At 38.0% G+C, this 23,074-nt stretch overlaps 1 protein-coding gene across 1 annotated transcript in view; it reads right to left on the minus strand.

The window, feature by feature from the left end:
- Positions 1–2: 2 nt before the first annotated feature.
- Positions 3–23,074, minus strand: part of cds1 (CDP-diacylglycerol synthase (phosphatidate cytidylyltransferase) 1) — a 26,180-nt gene continuing 3,108 nt past the window's right edge. Inside the window, exons 2-13 of the mRNA XM_053654241.1 lie at positions 15,814–15,962; positions 10,740–10,836; positions 9,742–9,839; positions 9,128–9,267; positions 8,325–8,383; positions 7,482–7,564; positions 5,242–5,329; positions 5,070–5,138; positions 4,834–4,986; positions 4,462–4,581; positions 4,092–4,195; positions 3–2,689 (exon numbers count right to left, since the gene is read on the minus strand). Of these exons, the coding sequence (XP_053510216.1) occupies positions 2,557–2,689; positions 4,092–4,195; positions 4,462–4,581; positions 4,834–4,986; positions 5,070–5,138; positions 5,242–5,329; positions 7,482–7,564; positions 8,325–8,383; positions 9,128–9,267; positions 9,742–9,839; positions 10,740–10,836; positions 15,814–15,962 (1,293 nt within the window). The 3' untranslated portion in view covers positions 3–2,556. The remainder of the gene's footprint in view (positions 2,690–4,091; positions 4,196–4,461; positions 4,582–4,833; positions 4,987–5,069; positions 5,139–5,241; positions 5,330–7,481; positions 7,565–8,324; positions 8,384–9,127; positions 9,268–9,741; positions 9,840–10,739; positions 10,837–15,813; positions 15,963–23,074) is intronic.

Below are 23,074 nucleotides of genomic sequence, written 5' to 3' on the forward strand. Positions count from 1 at the left end.
GGAAAATGTAAGGTTTTTATTTATTCTAAAATCATATTCACGTAATAATAATAATCATCATAATAATTATTATTATTTTAGAACTTGCCCCCAACACATTTTTGTTCATGTATCCATGGTAACTGTTAAATATTTCCTATTTAAAACCTTTAGATTTATGTTAAAAAATAAACTGTAAATCAAACCCATAAATAATTATTAAAACAAAAGTACAACATGAGCCCAACTTTTTGGTACAAAGCATAAACATTACAATATCATAACATATGACGATAATGAGAGTGTCTGAAGCCTGATTGTTGTTAATCAGTGTAAGCTGGAACAGCATTGTATCTTGAACAACAATGTTGACCGTGCAGTAATTCAGAATTCTGAATTACAGACACCTGGTCTAGAGGCGTATTATCTTTTTTTGGCCTGAACTGGTTACGTCTTTTAGACATGCAAAACCGAAAATGTTAATTGCATCAGCAGGTTGACTTAAAAAGCGGACATAAAGAGGAAAGAATGAAATGAGAAGAACATGTAAACAAACTGCTGATAGGAATGAAACGGGAAAATGGTGAGTCACGTTATAATAGATTGCCACATATCCACTGATTAAAAGGTGTACAGTAGAAAGGTCTGGTCCCAAAATTCCACCAAGTCAACTTGATTTCTGTCGTCTCCATGTATAGCTGAAGTCTAACGAGCACAATGAGCAGAAGATATTGCTTGAGGAAAACTAGAAAAGTGCTAGACACTAGTGAAAAGTCAAATGGCTTTTTAAATATGAACGGTTACATATTTTTAATTGTTTATTCTTATATTCCGGTGTGAATATAACAACTAATGAAAGAAGTGCATTATTGGTGCATTGTCCTAATGCACCAACAAGGGGTGGGGGGTGTTTAAATGGCCAAGCCCAAAATGTGAAGCTTTTAATGGTCTTAACAACAAACCATGTGCGGACATTTTTTGTGTGTTAGTTATTTAACTTAATTTAAATGTATTTTTTTAATGTTGTTATTTACTTTATTTTAATTTTGTGCACCCAGCCATGTGTTAGTTTGAATTTTACACCAAACATTAGAATTATTATCATGATTTAACTTTGTGTACATGAAGACTATATAAGTGAATTTCCCTGTTTCTAGCACTTCCCTAAACACTTCACTGCAGCAAAAGTAAACCAGCAAATAGAGGCACAGGAGGTCTCAGGAGTGCATTTGTTTAATTCTTGCTAATTTTCTGACTAATTTTTTACAAATGATTTGCTTTGAAGACCATTAAAAGCTTAACATTTTGCCATCTTGGACTTCGCCCATTTGTTTTTTTGTTTGCACAGGAGTAGACACTAGTATGTAGACAGTGCTTTGGTATACAGGAAGGACTTCTGCTCATCAGCAAACCTTTTTTTTGTTGTTGTTATTGTTATAATTGGATCAGTTAATGTAACACACTCATATGGCTACCAGATGAGTTAACAGTAAATGCACACTTATTTTCTACATCACTCTGTATCTCAAACTATCTCCTTTAAAGACACACTGATTCTACCATATGATATCGTTGTTCGGTGATAACCTTTTTTTTTTTTTTTTTTTTTTTTTTTAAGATAGTGCACTACAAATATTTTCTTGACAGGTTAGAGAACTGAGTGTTTAGTTCTCATCTTCCTTAAAAACAAAAATAACATTCATTCGCCTTATTGTCTTTCACGCAGAAGATTAAATCATGCTAAATCTCTATTTAAAAAAAGCAAACAAATAAACTATTAAATCTATTGTTTGCATATATTTTCATTCCTATAACATGTATAGGATTTTGAGTCTCTCAATTATATGCTATATATTATACCATAAATCTTTTAGTATAATCTATATCTATTTACATTAATACATAACTACAAGTGTGTAGTTCTCAATGCTAAGTCCTACAGCTTTGGAATTTTAAAGTAACTAACTAATGGCAAGTCCATGGGGAAAAGAGAGATGGGCTACTGTACTTTTAGAAGTAACTGTACGACTCATGCTGTTTTAGGTTGTTGATTATTTGTGCAGCCTGTACGATTTATCATCATGCTAATCCTGCATAATGTAGCATCTCACAACCCAATGTGACCGCTTAGAATTACTGCAGAAGAAAACTGTACTATTTCTCCTGTTCAATCACACGTCATAAATTACACTACAATCACATTTAAAATCAGTATAATACCCAAACTGAGCATTAAGAACTATTTTAAAACTCCCAGCCCTCAGACTTCACTTACTGTGTGCTTCCATCTTTCCTTCTGGTTTGTAGGAAGACATTTCTCACATGCAGTTCAGTACAATAAGTAGAAGAGGAAGCAGAAGAAGCAGAAGCAGAAGAAGAACAAGAAGCAGCAGCACACCTCCCCCTTGTGATCACATTTTTGTAGAGCTGTTTGTGCAGTGGAAGTGTGAGGAAAGTCCACTGCATAGTGTTTCTCCAGAGTTTCTACAGTGATGGCTGGGCATCCACAGTTATGTGAACTGATAGATAGCTAAACCTTACTGTTCTAACTGAAGTGCTGAATAAATGAGTGTTTCTTCATTCCTCCGGTGCAGCAGGAAGCAGCATGCCCTTCTCTCTCAGGTGGTTGCGCAGCGTGTTGAAAATGCTGAGCTGTTGTGCGGGCTGCAGGACCAGCAGCTGCTGTAACACCTTACTGGGGTTCGGACCCCTGAAAGGCAAAACAGCAAGTTTTATTTATTTATTTTTATTTAAAAATAATAATAAAATCATTTAAAAAGTTCTTATTAAGATGATCCTGAATCTATTTAGTAAATTGATATTTATTACATTTTTATAATTGTATGAATTCATTTTTAAACAGGATCAATAATTTCACCATCCACAAACTGTCAGATTGTGCAACCATACGTTAATAAAAAATACTATATTATTATACCAGTTATTTGCTGCTACACAAAAAGAATTGTATACATTTACATTTATTCATTTAGCAGATGCTTTTATACAAAGTGACTTACAAATGAGGAAATACAAGCAATATTTATCTCAAGTGATATCTCAAGCAGAGAACAATACAAATAGTGTGACCATTTTTACAAGATTTTAACAAGATTTTGAATAATTATACACTAACTGATGCTCTAACAATGCATTCACGTACAGGACGTATTGTAGATCAAGTTTATACGTCATGTATTCAGGGATGTATTACCAGACCTGTACAGATTGCCCGATAATCGCTTTTATCGATATTCAAGCATTTTTCCATAATCGCTTATCGTTTTTTAAAATATCGGAATATTTAAAATAGCGCCATCTTGTGGGCGTCTTGAGAATTGCGCGCAGGGTCGCTATAACAGCCCTTAATGAACAAATTAGATGTCTTACATAAATGCTTGATATGTAGTTTAAGCAGCTTGGTGCTAAGAAATACAGACAAACTTTGGTAACAGTGCACTTTATTTTTTTTTTATTTTCTGTACTCTTTCACACCCCTTTATTTATTGGTGTTTAAATAAAGAGTTTTGTTTTGTATGCAAGTAGGAAGTGAAATTAACAAAATTGTTATAAATAAAACGGTTTGTTCAGTGGTGTTGTCATCATTGTGTCAAAAACAGAAGTAAAACAATAAATAAATATCGGTTTGGGATATCGGGTTACCAGGCACATAAACATGCAAATATCGGTAATAAAAAAATCGATATCGGTCGATCTCTAGTGAAAAGCAAGTGGCCTAAGTTAAGACTACCTTCTGCATACCACTACAGTGACTCAAATACCCCTAATGCATGTGTGATGCACTAATATCTGCATATTTTGTGTGTGTGTTTGTTAGACTGTGGGGCGATCTGGGGTCCCTGCATTCATTCCTGAGTGGTGGGATGTGAGGAGTGGCCCTGATTAGGTTCCGGCTCAGAGGCCCAAAATGTAATAATCCATCCCTGTATGTATTTATAAAATAATTCTAATAATAGAACTGGTGACAAAAAATGTGACTATTTAGAACTTGTGTAGTATTTGTATTGATGGAGAAGTTTATCTTTATGATGAGAAAGACGTTTAATAACCAGTATGTATGGTGAAGTCCCCATGAGCTTACACACTCTTACCTGATAAAGCTTGCTATGTAAACATGGACAAATGTGGCCATCAGATACTGACAGTCAAAGCGGTCCATGATACCGCCATGTCCAGGGATGGTGTCTGCAAAATCCTGTGGAAACAATCTCCGTGGTTATGTTTTACATGTTACATGTTTCCCACCTCAGTCTGAATGGTTTCATTTCAACTGCACGATAAATCTAAATAAACTTTTACATTGAGGAGAGATGCACCGATTTGATGTTCTGTATTGGCATGAAACACTGGTTTGGTATTGGAAATAAGCAGCTACAGCTATGTTAAATTCAATGTGGACAGAATTTAAGCCAGAACACAGAGTGATAACGTTACCATAATAAGAAAAACGGTCAGACTTACTTTGATTTTAAAAGCTCTTTTGAATCCACTGGCAAAAAAGCCACCGAATGGTCCGATCAGTGAAGCAAACGAGGAGAGAGCGATGCTGTGAATCTGAAATGGGTATAGGTTCACCGTTTTCTGTAGAGAAAGAAACAGACAGAAGAGGGGTTTGATGTAACGTAACCCTCTAAAGCAAACTGTTGTTTTTCCCCTCAGGCCTTTCAACTATTATAACCATAGCTTGTTTATTTTAATTTTATTTATTTGCTTGTTTTTTTTCTATGTCTTTAGGTTATTGAAAACTGTATATTCTTTATGCCTACTGGGTCCAAATGATTCATCTCACTGAACCCTTTGATTCTTTTCATCATACAGATGAACATTTCTTACCCATCGCAGGACATTCTGCACCATCACAGGCAGGGTGTACTCCTGCATCACAAACAGGTCTGAGGGTTCACACTCCACAGCAAAACGATTAGTCTCACTGTTGTACTCTACTGGACATACAAAGTACTGGTACTGCGACAGCAGGTAGGCAAACTGGAATGCAAAGAAACACTGCATATAAGCATTGCATAATTCTCCTGTTGTTAATATTCTACTTTATAACATGATGAACTTACAATGAAGCCAAAGACAACTGTAGAGAAGAAGCCTCCAATAAAGCCTTCCCAGGTCTTCTTTGGAGAGAGCTGAATGGAAACAGAGTTTGATTTTAAAAGTGGTCGCACATATTTGTTGCTACACATTTGCTTCAAGTAATCTACAACAACTTAACCTTATACAATGACTTACCTTAATCAGAGGTGTTCTTCCAAAGAAGAAGCCAAACAGGTAAGCCATGATGTCATTACAGATGACAATCGATATTGGTACAATAAACCTGTTGCACAGAAAAACAGTGTTTATATTCACCTTATATTCAACCTGAGTAAACACAAAATACAGTTTTTAAATGATAATGTTATTTATTGAAGCAAAAATGTTATCTAGTACCAACTGGGCCTGTGTGTCAATGTATTTGGCCCTGGAGTTACTAATTCCCCAAATCTATGAAACTGTATTCATAATGGGGTTCAGCTGGACTAGACATAACCAGGCCTGATTACTGCAAACCCTGTTCAATCAAATCAACACTTAAATAGAACTATTTTAACAGCATGAATTTGGTTAAAAGGTCTTACCCAGTAACACACTATGCCAAAGCTGAAAGAAATTCCAGAAATGATGAGGAAGAAGGTGATTGAAATAGATCAGTCTGGGAAGGGTTACAAAGCTATTTCAAAGACTCTCAGACTAAAAAGAACCACAGTGAGAGCCATTATCTCCAAATGGAAAAACTCAGCACAGTAGTGAACCTTCCCAGAAGTGGCCGACCTTCCAAAATTCCTCCAAAAGCACAGCAACTACTCATCCAGCAAGTCACAAAAGACCCAAGGACAACATAAAAGGACCTACAGGCCTCTCTTGCAACAATAAAGGTCAGTGTTCATGACTTCCATGGCATCCATGGAAGAGTGGTGAGGTGACAACCACTGCTAACCCAGAAGAACATTAATGCTCTTCTGAATTTTGCCAAAACACACCTTGATGATCCTCAAAACTTTTGGGAGAATGTTACGTGGATGAGTCGAAAGTAGAACTGTTTGGAAGACAGGGTAAGGTTACATCTGTCGTAAACCAAACACAGAATTCCGCCAAAAGAACATCATTCCTATGATCAATCATGGTGGTGGAAGTGTGATGGTGTGGGGATGCTTTGCTGCTTCAGGATCTGGGCAACTTGCAATAATTGAGGGAAACATGAATTCAGCTCTCTACCAGAAAATCCTAAAGGAGAATGTCCGGTCTTCAGTCCATAAGTTGAAACTCAAGTGTAACTGGATTATGCAGCAAGACAATGATCCAAATCATAGGAGTAAGTCCTAGTCCTAGAAGTAAGTGAAAGACTGATCTCCAGTTATCGGAAGCGTTCGGTTGCAGTTATTGCTGCTAAAGGTGGCACAAGCAGATTTTAAGTTAAAGGGGGCAATTGGTTTTTCACATCGGTGATACGTGTTGGATAAAAATTTTTTGCTCCAATAAAAATAAATAAAAAAAAAACTGTAGTGTGTGTTTATTCAGGTTGCCTTTGTTTTATGTTGTATTTCGTTTGAAGATATACAACTATTTAGTATGAGACATACACAAAAACAGAAGAAACCAGGATGGGGTAAATACTTTTTCACAGCATTTTACGTTTTCTTTGGGTTTCTATTTTTTTAATACATTGCAATCACAATGCATCACCCATAATACGAAGAGGTGAAATTTCTTAAAATGAAATTTGTTAATATTTATACCACAGCACTGATGAATTCTCAGTTAATTGGTCAGAAGGTATTAATGTGATTGTTGTAATATGTTAGATGTAAGGAGATGTTTGTTTAATCTACGTGAGGAGTCTCAGGTGTCAGCGCATTTTTCCACCAAGGGAAAGTCTTCATGGTGTCTTATTAATGTCTAGAGTAAGAAAAAGAGAGACTGGCGAGGGAACAACTACTATAACAGGAACTAACTGGTCTCACAGGCCTTCCACAATTACACTGTGTATAAAATTACTATGTAACTACGAACAGACAAAAACCAAAAACCAAGCTGCACTCTTCATTACTAAACTAAAAATTGTAATTGTTGTAAAACTGCTGTGGTATAAGAGGAATAAATCAGTCCGGGACATGCAGTTATCAGAAAATAATCAACTTCAGAGAGGTAAGAGTAACTCTGATTCATGTTGGCCTGCATCACACTGCCATGTTGTTGATTATTTTCCCACAACAGCATGCCCCGTCATATTATATTCCTTATATAGGTAGTTTTGGGAGTTTCGAGATCAAAGAAATTTTCGGACATTGTTTAGGAAAATATTTCAAGACTCTCATTAACATAGACGTAGGAGGAACTCCAAAACATCCAAGCTGAACAGAATGGAACAAAGACGTGCAGTGAAGAAATATTCTGACTGTTTCAGAGTGTGAGTGGAAAAACCTGCTTACCAGATCATTCCTTCAAAAAGGTTCTGAATGACTAGGTGAGACTGAGTTACCACAATCAACAGAGTCACATGGGTCCAAGCAAACTGGAATGGCAAACACACACACACACACACACACACACAGAGACAAACATATACACTGTTAATGGAACAGCAAGGACAACATTTGGCTGATGAGGACAATGAAGTTAAAATAAGTGTATTAAAATACCCTTAAACAAGCATATACTCTTACAAACATTCACAACAGTTCAAGTGTACAGCGATATATCTGTGTACAGCGATGTGGACAGTCAGAAGTGTGGTATCTTTGTGGAGGTGAGAAAAAAAACAGTACAGATTATTTGTTTACAGATTAGTAAGATAATAACAGTGATCTCTGATTTTACCAAATTAACACAGTTACACATATTACAATTAGGCGCATGGGAACAAAAAAGCCTCAGACGTCTACGTCACTATGGTATGGTAGCTTATCCCATGATAAAACTTAGGACAGGAGTACATCTGCATTCAGTAGCTGGTTCTGTTTTCCAGTGAAATAAACACAGTTTAAGGAAGTAATGTGTGAGCTACATCTACATATATTGTTTGCGAGCTTGGAACTAATTGATGCACTGGCACTTCTGCAGCCGATAGATCCGTCACTCTAACTGAAGCACCGTCATGTTGCTGAGTAACATTCAGCGCATAAACCTTATCACAAAGACATGGAGTGGTTTACATGCACATCTATTTTCATATATTTACACACTGAAGTGCTTCTAAAATTGCCAAGTTAACAAGACTAAGTGAGGAGATTTGTGTCTGTGTTAGTGCGTGCATGAGTATCGGTGGTACACACCATATAAAACTGTAGGCGGTAATGCTTCTTCACTAAGCTGAGAACGAACATGCAGAAACCTGTGAAGAGCAAATAACATGCAGTCAGTTTTACCTGAACATTGGGGTGTTTTAATACACAGTAAGAAATACTTACAAAATAGAGAAGTGGGAAAGATTCAACATACGGTATTAGGTATAAGGATGGATTTAGACAATCAAATAAATAACCACTCTTTGCAACTGTGGTGAGCAGAAAAGCATCTCACAAAACATTGCCAGTTCAGGAGCGGCTGTGGCTGTTGTAGCCCGTCCGCCTCATGGTTTGGCGTGCTCCGAGATGCTTTTCTGCTCACCACGGTTGTAAAGAGTGGTTGTTTGAGTTACTGTAGAATTCGGTGAGTGTATACAGTGAATGCTAGGTGAGTGCCCAACTGAGTAAAATGTTCCATGCTTGAACTAAAGGGAGCTTTACTGTATTCAGAGCCATGTCTGAATTACATTTAGTTACCCATCAGATCATATAAAAATGCATTAATATTTGTGTTCAGCCATGCTGCTTCTAATAAATGTAAATAAATATCATGCCTGAATTTTAGACAGCCCCTACTGTGATTTCTAAACAATTATATATTAACATGAATCCAGACTTTCAAAATAGCAAGTTTGTTATCATCCAATAAAAAGACTGATCAAAAAGGCCAAAACAACTTCACTTTGATTCAACCAAAAGAGGTTTTTTTTAAGCAGCCTGCAATCTGAAACTGAAACTTGAAACAGTTTTTTTTTGTTGTTGTTTTTTTTTAACTGCCCTTCCAAACTCACCTGCCAAGTACAATGTGAAAGAAATGAAGCGATGATAACGAACAAGGAACTGCAACGGTTCCTCCCTTTGGACTAATGCACCGAAGTAATCTGCTACCGTCTCCCCATAAAAGAAGTAGTTCACACAAATCAAAAAGTACCTGAAATGTAGAGCAATATTTTTATTAGTGTCCATTATCACCATATTGTTTTTAAAACATCAAGAGAATTTCATTGGGTTCGGCGCTCTATTACAAATACTCTGAAATGTTATTGTTTGGTTAAAGTGGGAGTCGGTGCTTTACAGTATGTCAGGCTCCAACTTGGAAGTGCACTTTGCTCAAGTCCAGTTAATCACTAGTTTATTTATGGGCAAATATGGAGGAAGGAAGTGTGTGTGCATGTGTGTGTGTATTTGTGAAAGTGGGTGACTAAAGCAGGGTTTCCATCTACCTGCTTTTATGCAGCCACAAAGGACAGATTCAGAAAAATGGTTGAAAAAATTCTAAAAAAAAAAGTGCTTTTCACTAGGCTAAAAAGTAGGAAACATGGCTTATAGAAAGAGATCAGATCATCACCCCCCCCAAAGGATATCTGCCCTTTTCTACTTCAGCAATAAAAACTCTTTCACTTACCAGCTCAGTGTTCTGAACCACGGAAGTTCGTAGGAATGGTAAACTCTATAGCCGATGGTTATAATCTCATGAAAACACTTGATCTGAACAGTCATAACCTACAAAAAAAAAAAAAAACCCACACACACACACACATTTGAATGGATAGTTTATTATAAACAAATCAGTTTAGGGCACAGTATTTCACAGGAGTTAAATCCTACTAAAATCTTACTGCTCAGCATGTCTAGAGCTGTTCGACTGAATAAAGCATGTTATACCACAGAGCTTTTGAATTCTTCAATCTGTTCGGTCAGAAGGTGTTGATTAATTTTCTATAAACAGCAGCTCTGACTGCAAGGTGAATATTAATGTGCTCATTATTTACAACAGCTCATTCACAGGGATTGGTACAGCAGATGCTACATATAATCTAATGATAAACTGATTCAAAAACATGCAAAGAAAAAAAAACCCACATAACTATTGATATGATGAAGTGTTCTTTATAGGGAGAAGTTTATTTAACATTTACAAAACTGTATCTGGTAACAATCAGCGGGATTTATGTCACAGGAAAGTCTTCAGGACAGAGGACTTTATCCATTTTCTGGATAACATGAAAAGCTGCATTTTGTCTTAATAAATTCAAGAGTGGGGAAAAAGGGCATGACTGTTATAACATGAATACTAGGAACTAACTTGTTTTGTGGATGTTTCAAAACAATAAATGTAACTAGAAATGGATTTTAAAAAAGTATTGTGTGTCATTTTTATGGTATAAGAGAAATGAAAACACTTCGGTATCAACTTGGGGTAGTAACAGTAACTCTGTGCCCCATCACACCACATTATTGTTGATTATGTTCCTATACCAGCATGCCCCCAAAGGTTTTACTACTTATACTTCGCTGAGCTACACTGATCCTATGAACCCTTTTGGTGTCACAGTTAGGTACCATGTGTTGTCTTGATTGTTTACCAATACAGAAAGTGATGGGGGTAAAATGCATACTTACCACAAATATAAGCATAATGGGTCCCAAATAGATGATAAGAAAGAAGCCTATGATCATAGTAAGTGATAAAATCCCTCGTACCCACCAGTTCTTCCACCTGTATGAAGAAGAAAGACAAAAAATAAATCAGTAACACATGTTTTAGTCCTAGACTTTCTTGCACAAACATGCTTTATTCAAATCATTATTGAATCCCCAATGAGCCTAGAATCAGGGATGTGACAGCAGGGAAACGATCAAGACAAGCAATGAGGAGGACATTTGATTTAATCTCCGGACCTGCCTGATCTATCCTGATTCCCTACTTGTTGTTGAGTTCTCAAATTGGAAATCATTCGCTGCTGCTGCTGCTGAGGATGGTCCCACATGGACAGCCAAAGATCAATAAGATTACTGAGAATGGTACAACCATGATGATAGCTTTGGACTGCAACCGACATGAACAGTTTTTCCGTCGAGTGTCCATCAGTGTACAGCTGATAACTTCAACAAAACAGACTTCATGTGAAAACTATAATGAATTTATATTAGTAAACAATTGCACTTTTTGACCATGATGTACACAGTTAAAGAAGGGAATGATTTCGAATTGCTCTATTCGTTGTCACCCAGATGAGGATGGGTTTCCTTTTGAGTCTGGTTCCTCGAGTCTAAGGTTTCTTCTTCATATCGTGCCTCTTCCACCGTCGCCTCTGGCTTGATCATTAGGGATAAATTTATATGTTTAAAATGTATATATTTCTGGAAAGACGCTTTATGACGATGTCCATTGTTAAAAGCACTGTACAAACAAAATGAATTGACAGCAGGGAAACAATAGGGAGGATATTTGGTTTAAAAAAAAATATGCATGTTGAATATGTGTTCCAAATTATGTGCTTTGTCTAAATTAGACTTTGTCTACTCCCTAACTCCATAAATAAATCCTGGAACAGAATTAGGAAGCCTAAACTCCACATAGAAACAGGGAGTATAAATATTTCTCTGTTGAAATATGTGTGGGTGGGTGTGTGGTTTCCAGTCTGGTGTCCAGAAGCATCACATACAAGCATAAGATTGCAAAATGAGTGCACTGCATAACTAAAGAATGAAACTGCTTTTAACACTTGACCTTAAGAACGAATTCTACATGATTCAGAGGTGCCATTAAAACCATCACATGTTGCAAGAGACTAAGAACTTCTGGGAAATAACAAACCTCTCTATTACTGCTGTTTACTATTACAAACAAGTGTTTTTCAAATCTGAATTCACTTCTTCAACACACTTTACACAGTAAAATTGTGGTGGTGTTTTTTTTTTAAACAAATACTACTGCCAAAACATTCAAAATTAAAGACAAAGAACAACAGTGAATTTTGTGGCCCAGGAGATACATCAGTAACATCAATCCCGAATCAAACCATATAACATACAGTGATGATTTCATTTTGACCTTTTACTTAAAGGACAAATCCAAACATGGCAGGACTTGTGATTGCATTTCACCATCCTTATGCAGCCACAGCTTCTCCTTTGAAATCATTACTCATTCTTAACCCCAAAGAGGAGATATGATTAAAAAAAAAAAATCCAGTAGATGTAGAACAGAACATTTTCTGTTATACTAGGCTTGGCAGATCGTGTGTAATATGCCATCATCCTATCGTTGGGTGGGGGTGGGGGGGGTCAGATACAGCTGCCTCTGAAAGTATTGAAATGGCAAGGCCAAAACATTTGATTTCAGATCAAAAGATGAATATGAGACAATAGATCAGAATTTCATCTTTCAGTTCCTGATATTTATATCTAGATGTGTTAAACAGCTCAGAACATGGCACCTCTTGTCTGAGCCCACCCATTTATCAAGTGATCAAAAAATCTTAGAACATGTGACTGACAGGTGTTTCTTGTTGCCCAGATGTGCCCTGTGAAACTGTTTAAACAATTAATAGCTCTGAATCTCTACTCTTGATTTGAGCCCTGTGAAGACTGCATTTGTTGTTAAAAAGGATAAACCAACATGAAGACCAGAGAGCTGTCTATGGGAGAAAAAAATCTTACAGAGTAATGCATCCAATCTAATTGGGAGGAACTTTATTATGCAGCAAGACAATGACCCAAAACACACTGCCAACAGAAAAATGCAACAGTTTGGTGATGTTAGTCGGTTGCTGGCTTGATGCAACTATTGCAAGCAAGGAATATGCTACCAAATATTAAGTGTTAAGTACTTTACTTTATGTCACTACACTAGAAAAGCAACAACCTGAAGCTTGCTACAAGTCGACTGTAGCTGCAATCGCTAGCCTTACTGTTTGGTCGTTTTTTTTTGTTTAAACTTAATTAACCATTAACAAGGTCAGGAACGCTGAAAAACTGAAGCTGGGACTGTAAATATATGTAACAAGTTTTTAGTTGTAACTAAGCTCATACAAAAGTTTTAATAGAATGATATAAACTACATGTGCGTGTGCTCTGTGGTAAACAGTGGTGGAGAGTGGTGGAGCCCTGATAAACAACACCTAGTTTCATTTTCTTCATTTAAATCTCTATTCAAGTTTTGCGAGCAAAGACAATCAAGGGTTTCTGTTTGGCAGTGCAGACCAAGGACGCCAAGATGCACCGGAAAGGATGCATCGGAGAGGATGTTTTATTGCTCTGCTTTGAAGGTTATTAAGGTCTCGGAAAAAAAAAAAAAAATTATTAAAATTTTAATTTAGGTCACGATTTTAAGGTTTAATCTGACTCACCCTCATAATAGCATGCTGTTATTGGAAAATTATTTATTCCTCTTATATCACAGCAATTTGCTAACTACTACATGTTTTTTAGTTATTTACAGTTATGTTTAATGCTGTTGAATGCTTGCAAAACAAGTTCCTGTTATCACTTATGCTATAATTTTTTAACATTATAAAATTAATAAGACAAAAAAAAAATGCTGCTTGCCAAGTTATCGAGAATCCATGAAGCCGTTTGCCCTGAAGCCGTTCGCAGTGGTGGAAAACTTACAAGTTACAGCTTTACCTCTGACTTTTATAAAGAACTGAAACTGGAAACTCCTTCCATAAATGTTAGATAAACATCTCCTTACAGTAAACTTATCCATTTATTTTCTGTACCACTTATTCTATGCAGGGTCGCAGGGAGCCTGGAGCCTATCCCAGAGGACTCAGGGCACAAGGCAGGGGACACCCTGGACAAGGTGCCAACCCATTGTAGGGCACAACCACACACACACTCACCCATTCACACACTACGGACAATTTAGAGATTTTAACCAACCTAAAATGAATGTCTTTGGACTGGGGGATGAAACCGGAGTACCTGGAGGAAAACCCCAAAGCACAGGGAGAACATGCAAACTCCGCGCACACAGGGCAGAGGTGGGAATTGAAGAGATTTGACTACAGACATTTGACTACTTGCTGTTTAACAGCATGCAGAATTGGCTGAGGTGTGTCTGTAATAGGAGAGGTGCGTTAGAATGACATCCCAAGGCTCTAAGGTGTTTAGCATGCTTCTGAAATAATTGGACAACATATAAGGCAATAAGGGTTTTTTCACCTGAATTTCTCCCCATGGATTCGGTCATATGTAATATTTATGTCATGTTGTGCAATCAAGGGCATTTCTAGTTTACAGTTTTTCATAGCTACTGGTATTTATATGCATTACAAAATGTTTTTAATCCACACTGACAGACTGACTATAAGAAAAGCAGAAATGTGATTCATTGATTACTGACTGAACTGGCACAGTAAAAACAGAGCAGTAATAATACCAGGCTGTGACATAGCCTGAAAATCAGTTTCGAGCGAACAGCAATAAAAGATCCCACTCTGCTGACTTGCAGGAATGTGGGTGTGTAAAATGGCACAGAAGCACACATCCCCACTGAAGGTACTTGTTCATTCACAGTTTAGGATAGTGCTCATGAAGCGAACAAAGCGACCACAGTTAAAAAGATGGGTAGGGCTGCAGTGCAGTAAAACATTCTCAGTGTGGGGACATGTTAGAGGACAGATGCTGCAAGTCATCCAGGAAGGCATGGAGCATATGCGAGATACTGTCAACAAAAAGAAAGCAAGGCTGAGAGAGAGAGAGAGAGAGAGAGAGAGACGAGTCATCAGAAATGGTGACAAACCCAGGCGCCTCCATTCAGCAAATTTCCATGCTGCAAATCCCACTGAACAGAGCACGAATGCTGATCGCCCCCCAGCGGAAAGACCCTATTAATCCTGTTGCGATTGTGATGCCATGTTGATTTAGCATTTCATCATCATTAAACAGCGAATACCACACTATCTGCATTCTTATTTGAATAAAAGTGGCTTACTGAAGAAGGCAGGTGTGTGCAGCATTGCTCTCAGACAGCAGTGGTTGTTTCAAAATGTAGAAGATCCCCAAGAACAAGTGGATAGTTGTTGGATAGCAGTGTATAGTTTTTCGTTTACTGGTTATTAAATGTTTGATCAGGGGGAAAAAACACAAATCCAGTGAAATGCCAGTGAAGGTACAACTTAGGGTGAAGGGAATATGGGTATTATTTTATGCAGGTATTTAGGTGTATAGGTGCATCCAAATGGATAAATGATTTAGATTTGTTAGAAATACAAGGGTATCTAAATGTCCTCTAACACACAGCGATTATTAAATATTTTAAAGTCTCCATGAAATCAAAATGGAAGTTTTGTGGCTTTTTTTCAGCCCGGGCTGTGAGGTAAGCGAAACACTATTGGCTGTTTAAAAAGGGGGAGGAGCCAGTCGATATGTCCCATCCTGACTTCCTGTTTCAGTGGCAATTAAGTCAACAGACTGAATAACACTGCGCATTTCAAGGCACTTCACGGGGACTTGAATGCTCCAAGTAAAGCGGACCTAAAGTGACGTTAAATAAAACTTGATTACATGTATGTATGATGTGCTTTATTTCATTTCGATCTATTTATTATAAAAATACAAGGAAGAAGTATTGTGATCCCTATCATAAATAACATTAAACTGACACGCCTACTCAGTCTTTCTTGGTTCTGTTATATTTTCTTGTTTTGAAGTTACAGTTTACAAGGCTTGACAGTGGCAGGGTTACCTGGACGACAGGCCCTCCAGGGCTTTGTTGAGACACTGTGGAGTGTTGTCATTGGACAGCGGCACGTCAGGAGTGTCTGCTTTACACTCGCCCTCCATGTCCCCTTCCCCTTCACTGGCCAGGCCAAGTCTGTCCTCTCCATCTGCTTCCTGCACACAGAACACACATACACACACACACAAACCCAATTTGAAGTTTGAAATGCAATGTTAGCTACTATCCAACTAACTAAAAGAGCTTAAGAACTGGCGAACAACACAAATGTCCCAATGAGAATACATCAGCCTACTATCAGTCACGATCATCCCACCAAATTATAAAGAAAAAAAAAAGCCAAAACTCCATCACACCTGAAACCATTTTCTTTTTATAGTATAATATCAGATTCTTTCACTCTCTCATTCCTGTTTGGCTTGTTTACACTCTCACACGCTTCATTCTTTCTCTCTTATTTGATTGGCTGCGGCTCCTTCCAGTCACCACATAATTGGACATTTTTCAGCTAGAGATGATGTTTGATGTATCCGAGCTGGCGTATAAAGCCTGCGTACAAATTTCCTGCCAATTCTGATTGGTCACAGCACTTACTGTTTTTCACGCAATTAGAAAAATCTGTTTTCATTTTTAACAAAATATGTAGCTTCAAGAACAATACTGACTAACACGGTCATTACTGTACACTTATAGCTACAATCAGCCTTCTACCACAGCAACACACTGAAAGGCCTGTATGAAAATCACAGCATGCAAATTTACCTGTGAATGACACACAAAGTAATAGTCCTGCACTTTCGTGACCCTTTATCAGGGACCAAAAGCCACGCAAATGCTAGGCAAATTCAGAGCAGACAGAAAAGCAACGCCACTGAACACGAGCTGGCGTGATAAAGTGGAGCAAAGTTCAAACCCGACTCTGGGGGAGGTCACCTACTATCTTTTTCCTTCTCTACTTGGAGAGGAGTGAGGCGTCAGAGAAGGAACAGAAGAGAATATGCTTTAACACTGTAGCAGTGATGATCAGGAAGACGTGTCCTGGATGTACTTGCAGAACACTGAGGAGTTGTATGATCAGAAGGATACATGTGAAGGTGAATTTTGAGGTCACAAAATCCTTGCGTAGTTTTTAATCAAACACAAAGATAAAACAATGTTTTTAAGGCTTTTTTGAACAGCCTGGCCATGGTTAGTTCTACTCACCTGATAATTATTGACAATCTATTCAATGTCTGTATACTGTAGGCATGCTAATAATGTGGGGCTAATTTGTAACCGCTCACCACGAAACCAGAGACAATATAGAGCAGCCTGCTTGAAATATGTATGGGGCTGTGTGTAACACACAACATGTGGAAGTCCCGCTCTGGCTGTTTTTCTTATAAAATTCAATAACATTCAATAGCAGCCAAACCTCCTAACTAACATTACAACCATAATACTGGCATATATAATGTGCCGGTGTGTGTGCGGGTACATGCTTTCATTCCAGGGAAGCAGTTACACACATGAAGAAACATGTTACCATGTTACTAAATTACCGAACATCAACATGAACCCTTAGCATGCTTGGTGATCCAATGATGAGGTTTCATCAATTTATGACGGTTTTAGAGGCATAACAGAAAAGCACTGGCCGTATCGTTGGGAGATCGCGAGTCTGAATCATGCTCGGAGGGGCATACTCTCTCTCCAAGAACAATCACAGCGACTCTAGCCAATCGTGTGCGTCTGTGAGCTCACGTATGTGGAAGAATGCAGATAGATAGTGCTTTCCTCCCTATGAGCACAAGTTTGAAAAGATGGGATTGGCTGGCTTCATGTGCCTCAAAGGAGATATATATATATCTATATCCTCTCCAGCATTATAAGGGAGAGCTGGTTGGTGGGTTGGAATTGGCAGGTGACAGAAAATGGGGAGCAATTATTTTACATTCATTTTATTATTCAGTGGCAAAACTGGACATTTTGTATTTACTCTCTTGTTTCGCACCGAGAACAGAAACGCAGAAGGACTGACAGACGTGCACCTGATTTGCCCTCAGAGAATTTACATCATCGATAGAATGCAGCTTTAACCTGCTATAAACGTATAACCTGGTTTTCATGTAAAATACGTCCTTTCAGCCTACGATTATATTTGTTAATCCACATGTTATGAAAGGTTCAGAGGACTTTCCCCCCCTTCTTTTCTATAAGACACATCATAAATCAAAGCCTGTGCAGACTAAGCAAACAAAGCAGGCTGCTCCCTGTTAAATAAACAATAACGCGTTGTATAATTTGCAAACCAAAACCAGAATAATACTTGAATATGTGGAACCATTCTCCGGCTTTAAAATAAAGAAGAGAGATACTGTTATGGTCTACAGTTAAACATCTTGCAGTAGCGGATATGAAGCAATTTTTCATAAACTCACAGCAGCTTACAAAGTTGAATTCAATCTGCACAGGAGAAAAGGGGGGAAATTCGCTATCTTTCAAATTAAACTTGGCTACAGATCAAGTGGATCTAGTCCAAAAGCTGTGCTATTTCACTTCCTCCAGATCCATCTAGTGTATTTTTGTCTTTGCTCCTGATCGTGACCCTGTATCTTGATTTGAGCTGAAGCAGAAGACTGCAATGTTGTGCCAAAAACTAACTAGGGAATGGTTTAATTTGCATGTATTGTTTGCGAACGTCTTATGGAAAGGAGACGTGTGCAAGAGGAAAAATAAATTCAGCTAATGTGACTCAAAGCAATGTTCCTTGGATCTAATTAGACGTTAGAGAGAGGCTATTGGGTGCAAGCTGAGTTGACAAGAGGGGTCACTCAAGTCTGAAATTTCAGATTAATGTGTGTAAGATAAGCCCTTTAACTGCTAACTTTTTAATGAGGGAACACTAAGGCCTGAGGAAGCCTGAGTTTTACGCAGGTTAAACACAATGACTTATTTGATTCACTGTAGCATTCATAAAGTCATCGCATGCCACGGCAATTAAAAAGTACGGCAGTGTGAGTGCAGAGCGGTTCCCCCATTCTTTCAAATCAGCACATACACAGATATTTGAGATAAGTGGAACTGCACTAACGAAATATTCACAAAAAGAACTCTGATCTCCACTCACGTGATGATTAAAAAGGAGAAGAACGTTCTTTTCGATAGCATTTAAAGCTCTTTGCTTGGTGACCTGAAGGATACGAGTTGAAAATAAATGCCAACATTGCCAGAGAGCCAAAACTGGCCCTGAGCCTCGAGTGCTCAGCTCTATATTAGGGTTTATATTCTCAATTGAGAGAAAAGCACATGCCAAATGAATAAACATAACTCTATGGACGACCTTGACCCAGGACTTCTCATTTTAAACCTATACATCTACGCTTGTTGTCAGTAACCATAGTAACAACAGTCAGCTTCTAGTATATTTGGTAACATGATATAAATCATGGCCTCTGGGAAACGCAAATGTTATTTACAGAGCTATTGTAAGCACTGTGTGGTTCATATATGAAGCTTTATTTTCATTCCGCGAATGAGGTAGAGAACCAGGCTGGCACGCTGATCAGCTGCTGCGGAAACGAGACTATGCTAATCCCAGAGCAAAAAAAAAAAAAAAAAAAAAAAAAAAGCGCAACCCTAGCACAGCCTCACCCAGGAGGCCCTGTGCTAAGCAAACACACTTAACCCATAGAGACTAGATAGCTAAGCGCAGTCTCCAGCTCATTCTATATGAACTGGAGAGATCATTTTGATTCAGAGCTACAACACGCGTTCATCTGAGCCTCTTATTTTTCATTAAGTGTGGTACAGTCAGCCCACTTCTCACTGTGCAGATGAGGCAGAACAACATGGATGCTGAGTAGGAATTCCTCTTTGTGTTACTTATTAATGTTCCTTATAATTAGGTCTCATTTATCGATCATTTAGTAAGATTCTTATCCAAACCGAATTACGTTTCTGATGTTTAGAAATGTCAATAACCTGTGAATTGCCAAGAGCGTCCAAAGCACAGCTGGTATTCTTTTAATGATGCCCACAAAACTCTATAAAACACAATGGCCACGGAGAGCTGAAAACAGAAACGATGATCAAACAGTGAACGAGTGCTTCCCAAGCACAGTATGTGCTACATCTTCCTGTAAAGTGGCTCAACCTTCGCAGCAGGTCTCTTATAAGGCACCTTTTCTTTTTGTTCTAACTGAATGGCTCGTCTTATCTGTATTCATTTGTGGATATGTTTTGGACTGACTTCAAGCCATTAATATGAAATGAAAATTTCACGAAATTTACATTTATGCCATTTGGCAGATGCCCTTGTCGGGAGTGACTTACGTGTACAGTGCCCTCCACTATTATTGGCACCCTTGGTAAATATGAGCAAAGAAAGCTGTGAAAATTGTCTCTATTGTTTAAGCTTTTGTTTAAAAAATTCACAAAAATACTCTGCTCTCATGGATATCAAAAAATTGCAAACACCACAAGTTTATATAAAAAAAAATCTTTGTTTAATATGTGTGTGTAACAATTATTGGCACTCATATGAATTCATATGAGAAAAATATATTTGAAGTATATTCCCATCCATATTTTACCTTTTTTTTTTTTAAGGGCCCCAATTCCGAAAAAGTTGGGACAGTATGGAAAATGCTAATAAAAACAATACATGGGAGATTTGTAAATGTACTTTGACTTGTATTTAAACAAAAACGTAAAAAGACAAGGTATTTGATGTTTTATCTAATCAACTGCATAGTTTTTTTTTGAAGATAAACATTTATTTTGAAATTGACGCATGCAACAAGTTCCAAAAAAGATGGGACAGGGGCGATTTAGAACTAACAGCGATGTGAGAAGTTGAAATAAGAAGATGATGTGAAACAGGTGAGGCAATCGTCTAATCATAGTATATAAGTAGCCTTCAAAAAAGGCCTAGTCCTTCAACAGCAAGGATGGGTGAGGCTCGCCAATCTGCCAACAGTTGCGTCAGAGAATAATCCAACACTTTGAGAACAGCATTCCCAAAAGACAAATCGGTAGGATTTTGGGAATTTCACCTTCTACAGTGCACAATATAATTAAAAGATTCAAGGAATCCGGTCGAGTTTCGATGTGTAAAGGGCAAGGCCGGAAACCACTTCTGAATACGCGTGATCTCCGATCCCTCAAACGTCACTGTCTTAAAAACCAGCATGAGTCTGTAATGGAGATCCTGACATGGGCTCGGGAATACTTTGGTAAACCTTTGTTAATTAACACCATTCACCGCTGCATCCACAGAAGCAAGTTAAGGCTTTACTATGCAAAGCAGAAGCCGTACATCAACACTGTCCAGAAGCACCGCAGACGTGTTCTCCGGGCCAAAGAGGAAAAGGACCATCCAAGCTGTTAACAGTGTCAGGTCCAAAAGCCAGCGTCTGTCATGGTATGGGGGCGTGTCAGTGCCCATGGCATTAATGCAGAAAGATACGTACACATCTTGGAGCATATGTTGCCATTCAGAGCAGGATAATGCCAAACCACATTCTGCCTGGATTACAAGCGCATGGTTGTGTAAACAAAGAGTGTGGGTGCTAGCATGGCCTGCCTGCAGTATTGACCTGCCTCTGATTGAGAACGTGCGGCGCTTTATGGAGCGCAAAATAAGGCAATGAAGGCTCCATAAAGTTGTGCAGCTGAAGAAATGCATAATGGTAAGAATGGGGGAGAATTCCACTTGCTAAACTTAGCCAACTGGTGTCTTCAGCACCCAAACACTTAAGTGTTATTAAAAGAAAAAGTGATGTTACACAGTCGACTGTCCCAACTTTTTTGGAGTGTGTTGCAGTCATCAGATTTGAAATGAGTGTATATTTTCAAAAATACATTACATTCACAAAGTAAAACATCAAATGATGTGTTAATGACGTGTTTTCAATATAGTACCGGGTTGAGGGTTAAGGACCTTGCCCAAGGGCGCAGTGTTGGTAGCTTGGTGATGCTGGGATTTGAACTCAGAACCTTCCGGTCAGGCCTACTGTCTTCAATGATATGGCTAGTTACTGTGATGGTGAACAGAAGAAGGAGAGCTGGAAAAATGCTTAGTTCATGTAGTTTATCTAATTTCCAAACGAGAACCCATTGTCATCTTTAGCAAAGAGTGTGTAGAAGTACCTGGGCTGGCATAACCTGTTTTCTTCGCAGCTGAAAAATGCGGCACGACTCTAAAACAGCTTTCAATTAGTAAATTCCACCTCCTCATGGGCCGTGTATGCCCAACCCCATTCCTGCATATCTACCATGCCTGTGAGTTCAGCTTCAACATTCCCAGCTCTAAAACTCAGGTGCTACTGAAAGCTTTGATTAGCTATAATACAGACCTGTTAGTTTCAGCCAGGTACTAGCATTGGTAACTCAACGCCACACCTGATACAGACAACCTTTCCTATTTGAATGGTTACCCCTTTATTACAGCCATTTTACTACCTACTTTGAGTAGGTCGTACCAGCATAGAGACAAGCTGCGGGTTCTGCTTCGGGTAAAAAAGGCCAGCGTAGATATGCTCTGAACAGTCACATTCATTTGACGATGCATTCAAGATACACATCAAAAATGAATAAGGGAGGAGGAGAAAAAAGCCTGGTGTATGAAAAACAGAGGGCTATTGATGTGGAAATTTAACCTTGAGAACATCAGCTTGTCATGGTATAAAAGAAAAGCTCGTGAGACGTGAGACGTTCTCTGTGAGAACACAATAAAACGACGCCATGCGATTCTTTGATCGAGATGTACTCTACACGCTTGCTTTATGAATGCTAAGAGCAAAGATGGGAGTTACATGTGCTGGGATATTTATAAAAAAAATAAAATAAAAAAACAGGTCTAAGATAACCTTATAGATCAGTCTAATAAAGTCTATAATAGTTGATTTGGGCTTTTTTTAAACCAAGAGTATTTTTTTAAAATATAATTTTAAATATGATGTTGATTTAGCTGTAAACCTCAACAAAAGGCCTTTGGACAGCATGCAAAGTAAATCAGCACCCAGGCAATAACATTATGCAAATTCATCTAAACTAGGTTATGTAAAAAAAAAATAATAAAAAAAAAAAATATGTAAATATAAAATAAAAAGCAACCGCTTAAAAAAAATTGTCCCTAGGTTGTTACTGCTTGCATGTTTAGGATCAAATTAGGTCATAATAAAATTCTGGCTCAGTATGTGGTTAAACTTGCCCTTACACATGACTGTGACAGATGTGGAGAAACAGGGTTACGTACAGGGTCACAGATCACTGACAAAAACAA

The sequence above is a fragment of the Ictalurus furcatus genome, chromosome 22, assembly GCF_023375685.1.
Source record: "Ictalurus furcatus strain D&B chromosome 22, Billie_1.0, whole genome shotgun sequence".
NCBI lineage: Eukaryota > Metazoa > Chordata > Actinopteri > Siluriformes > Ictaluridae > Ictalurus > Ictalurus furcatus.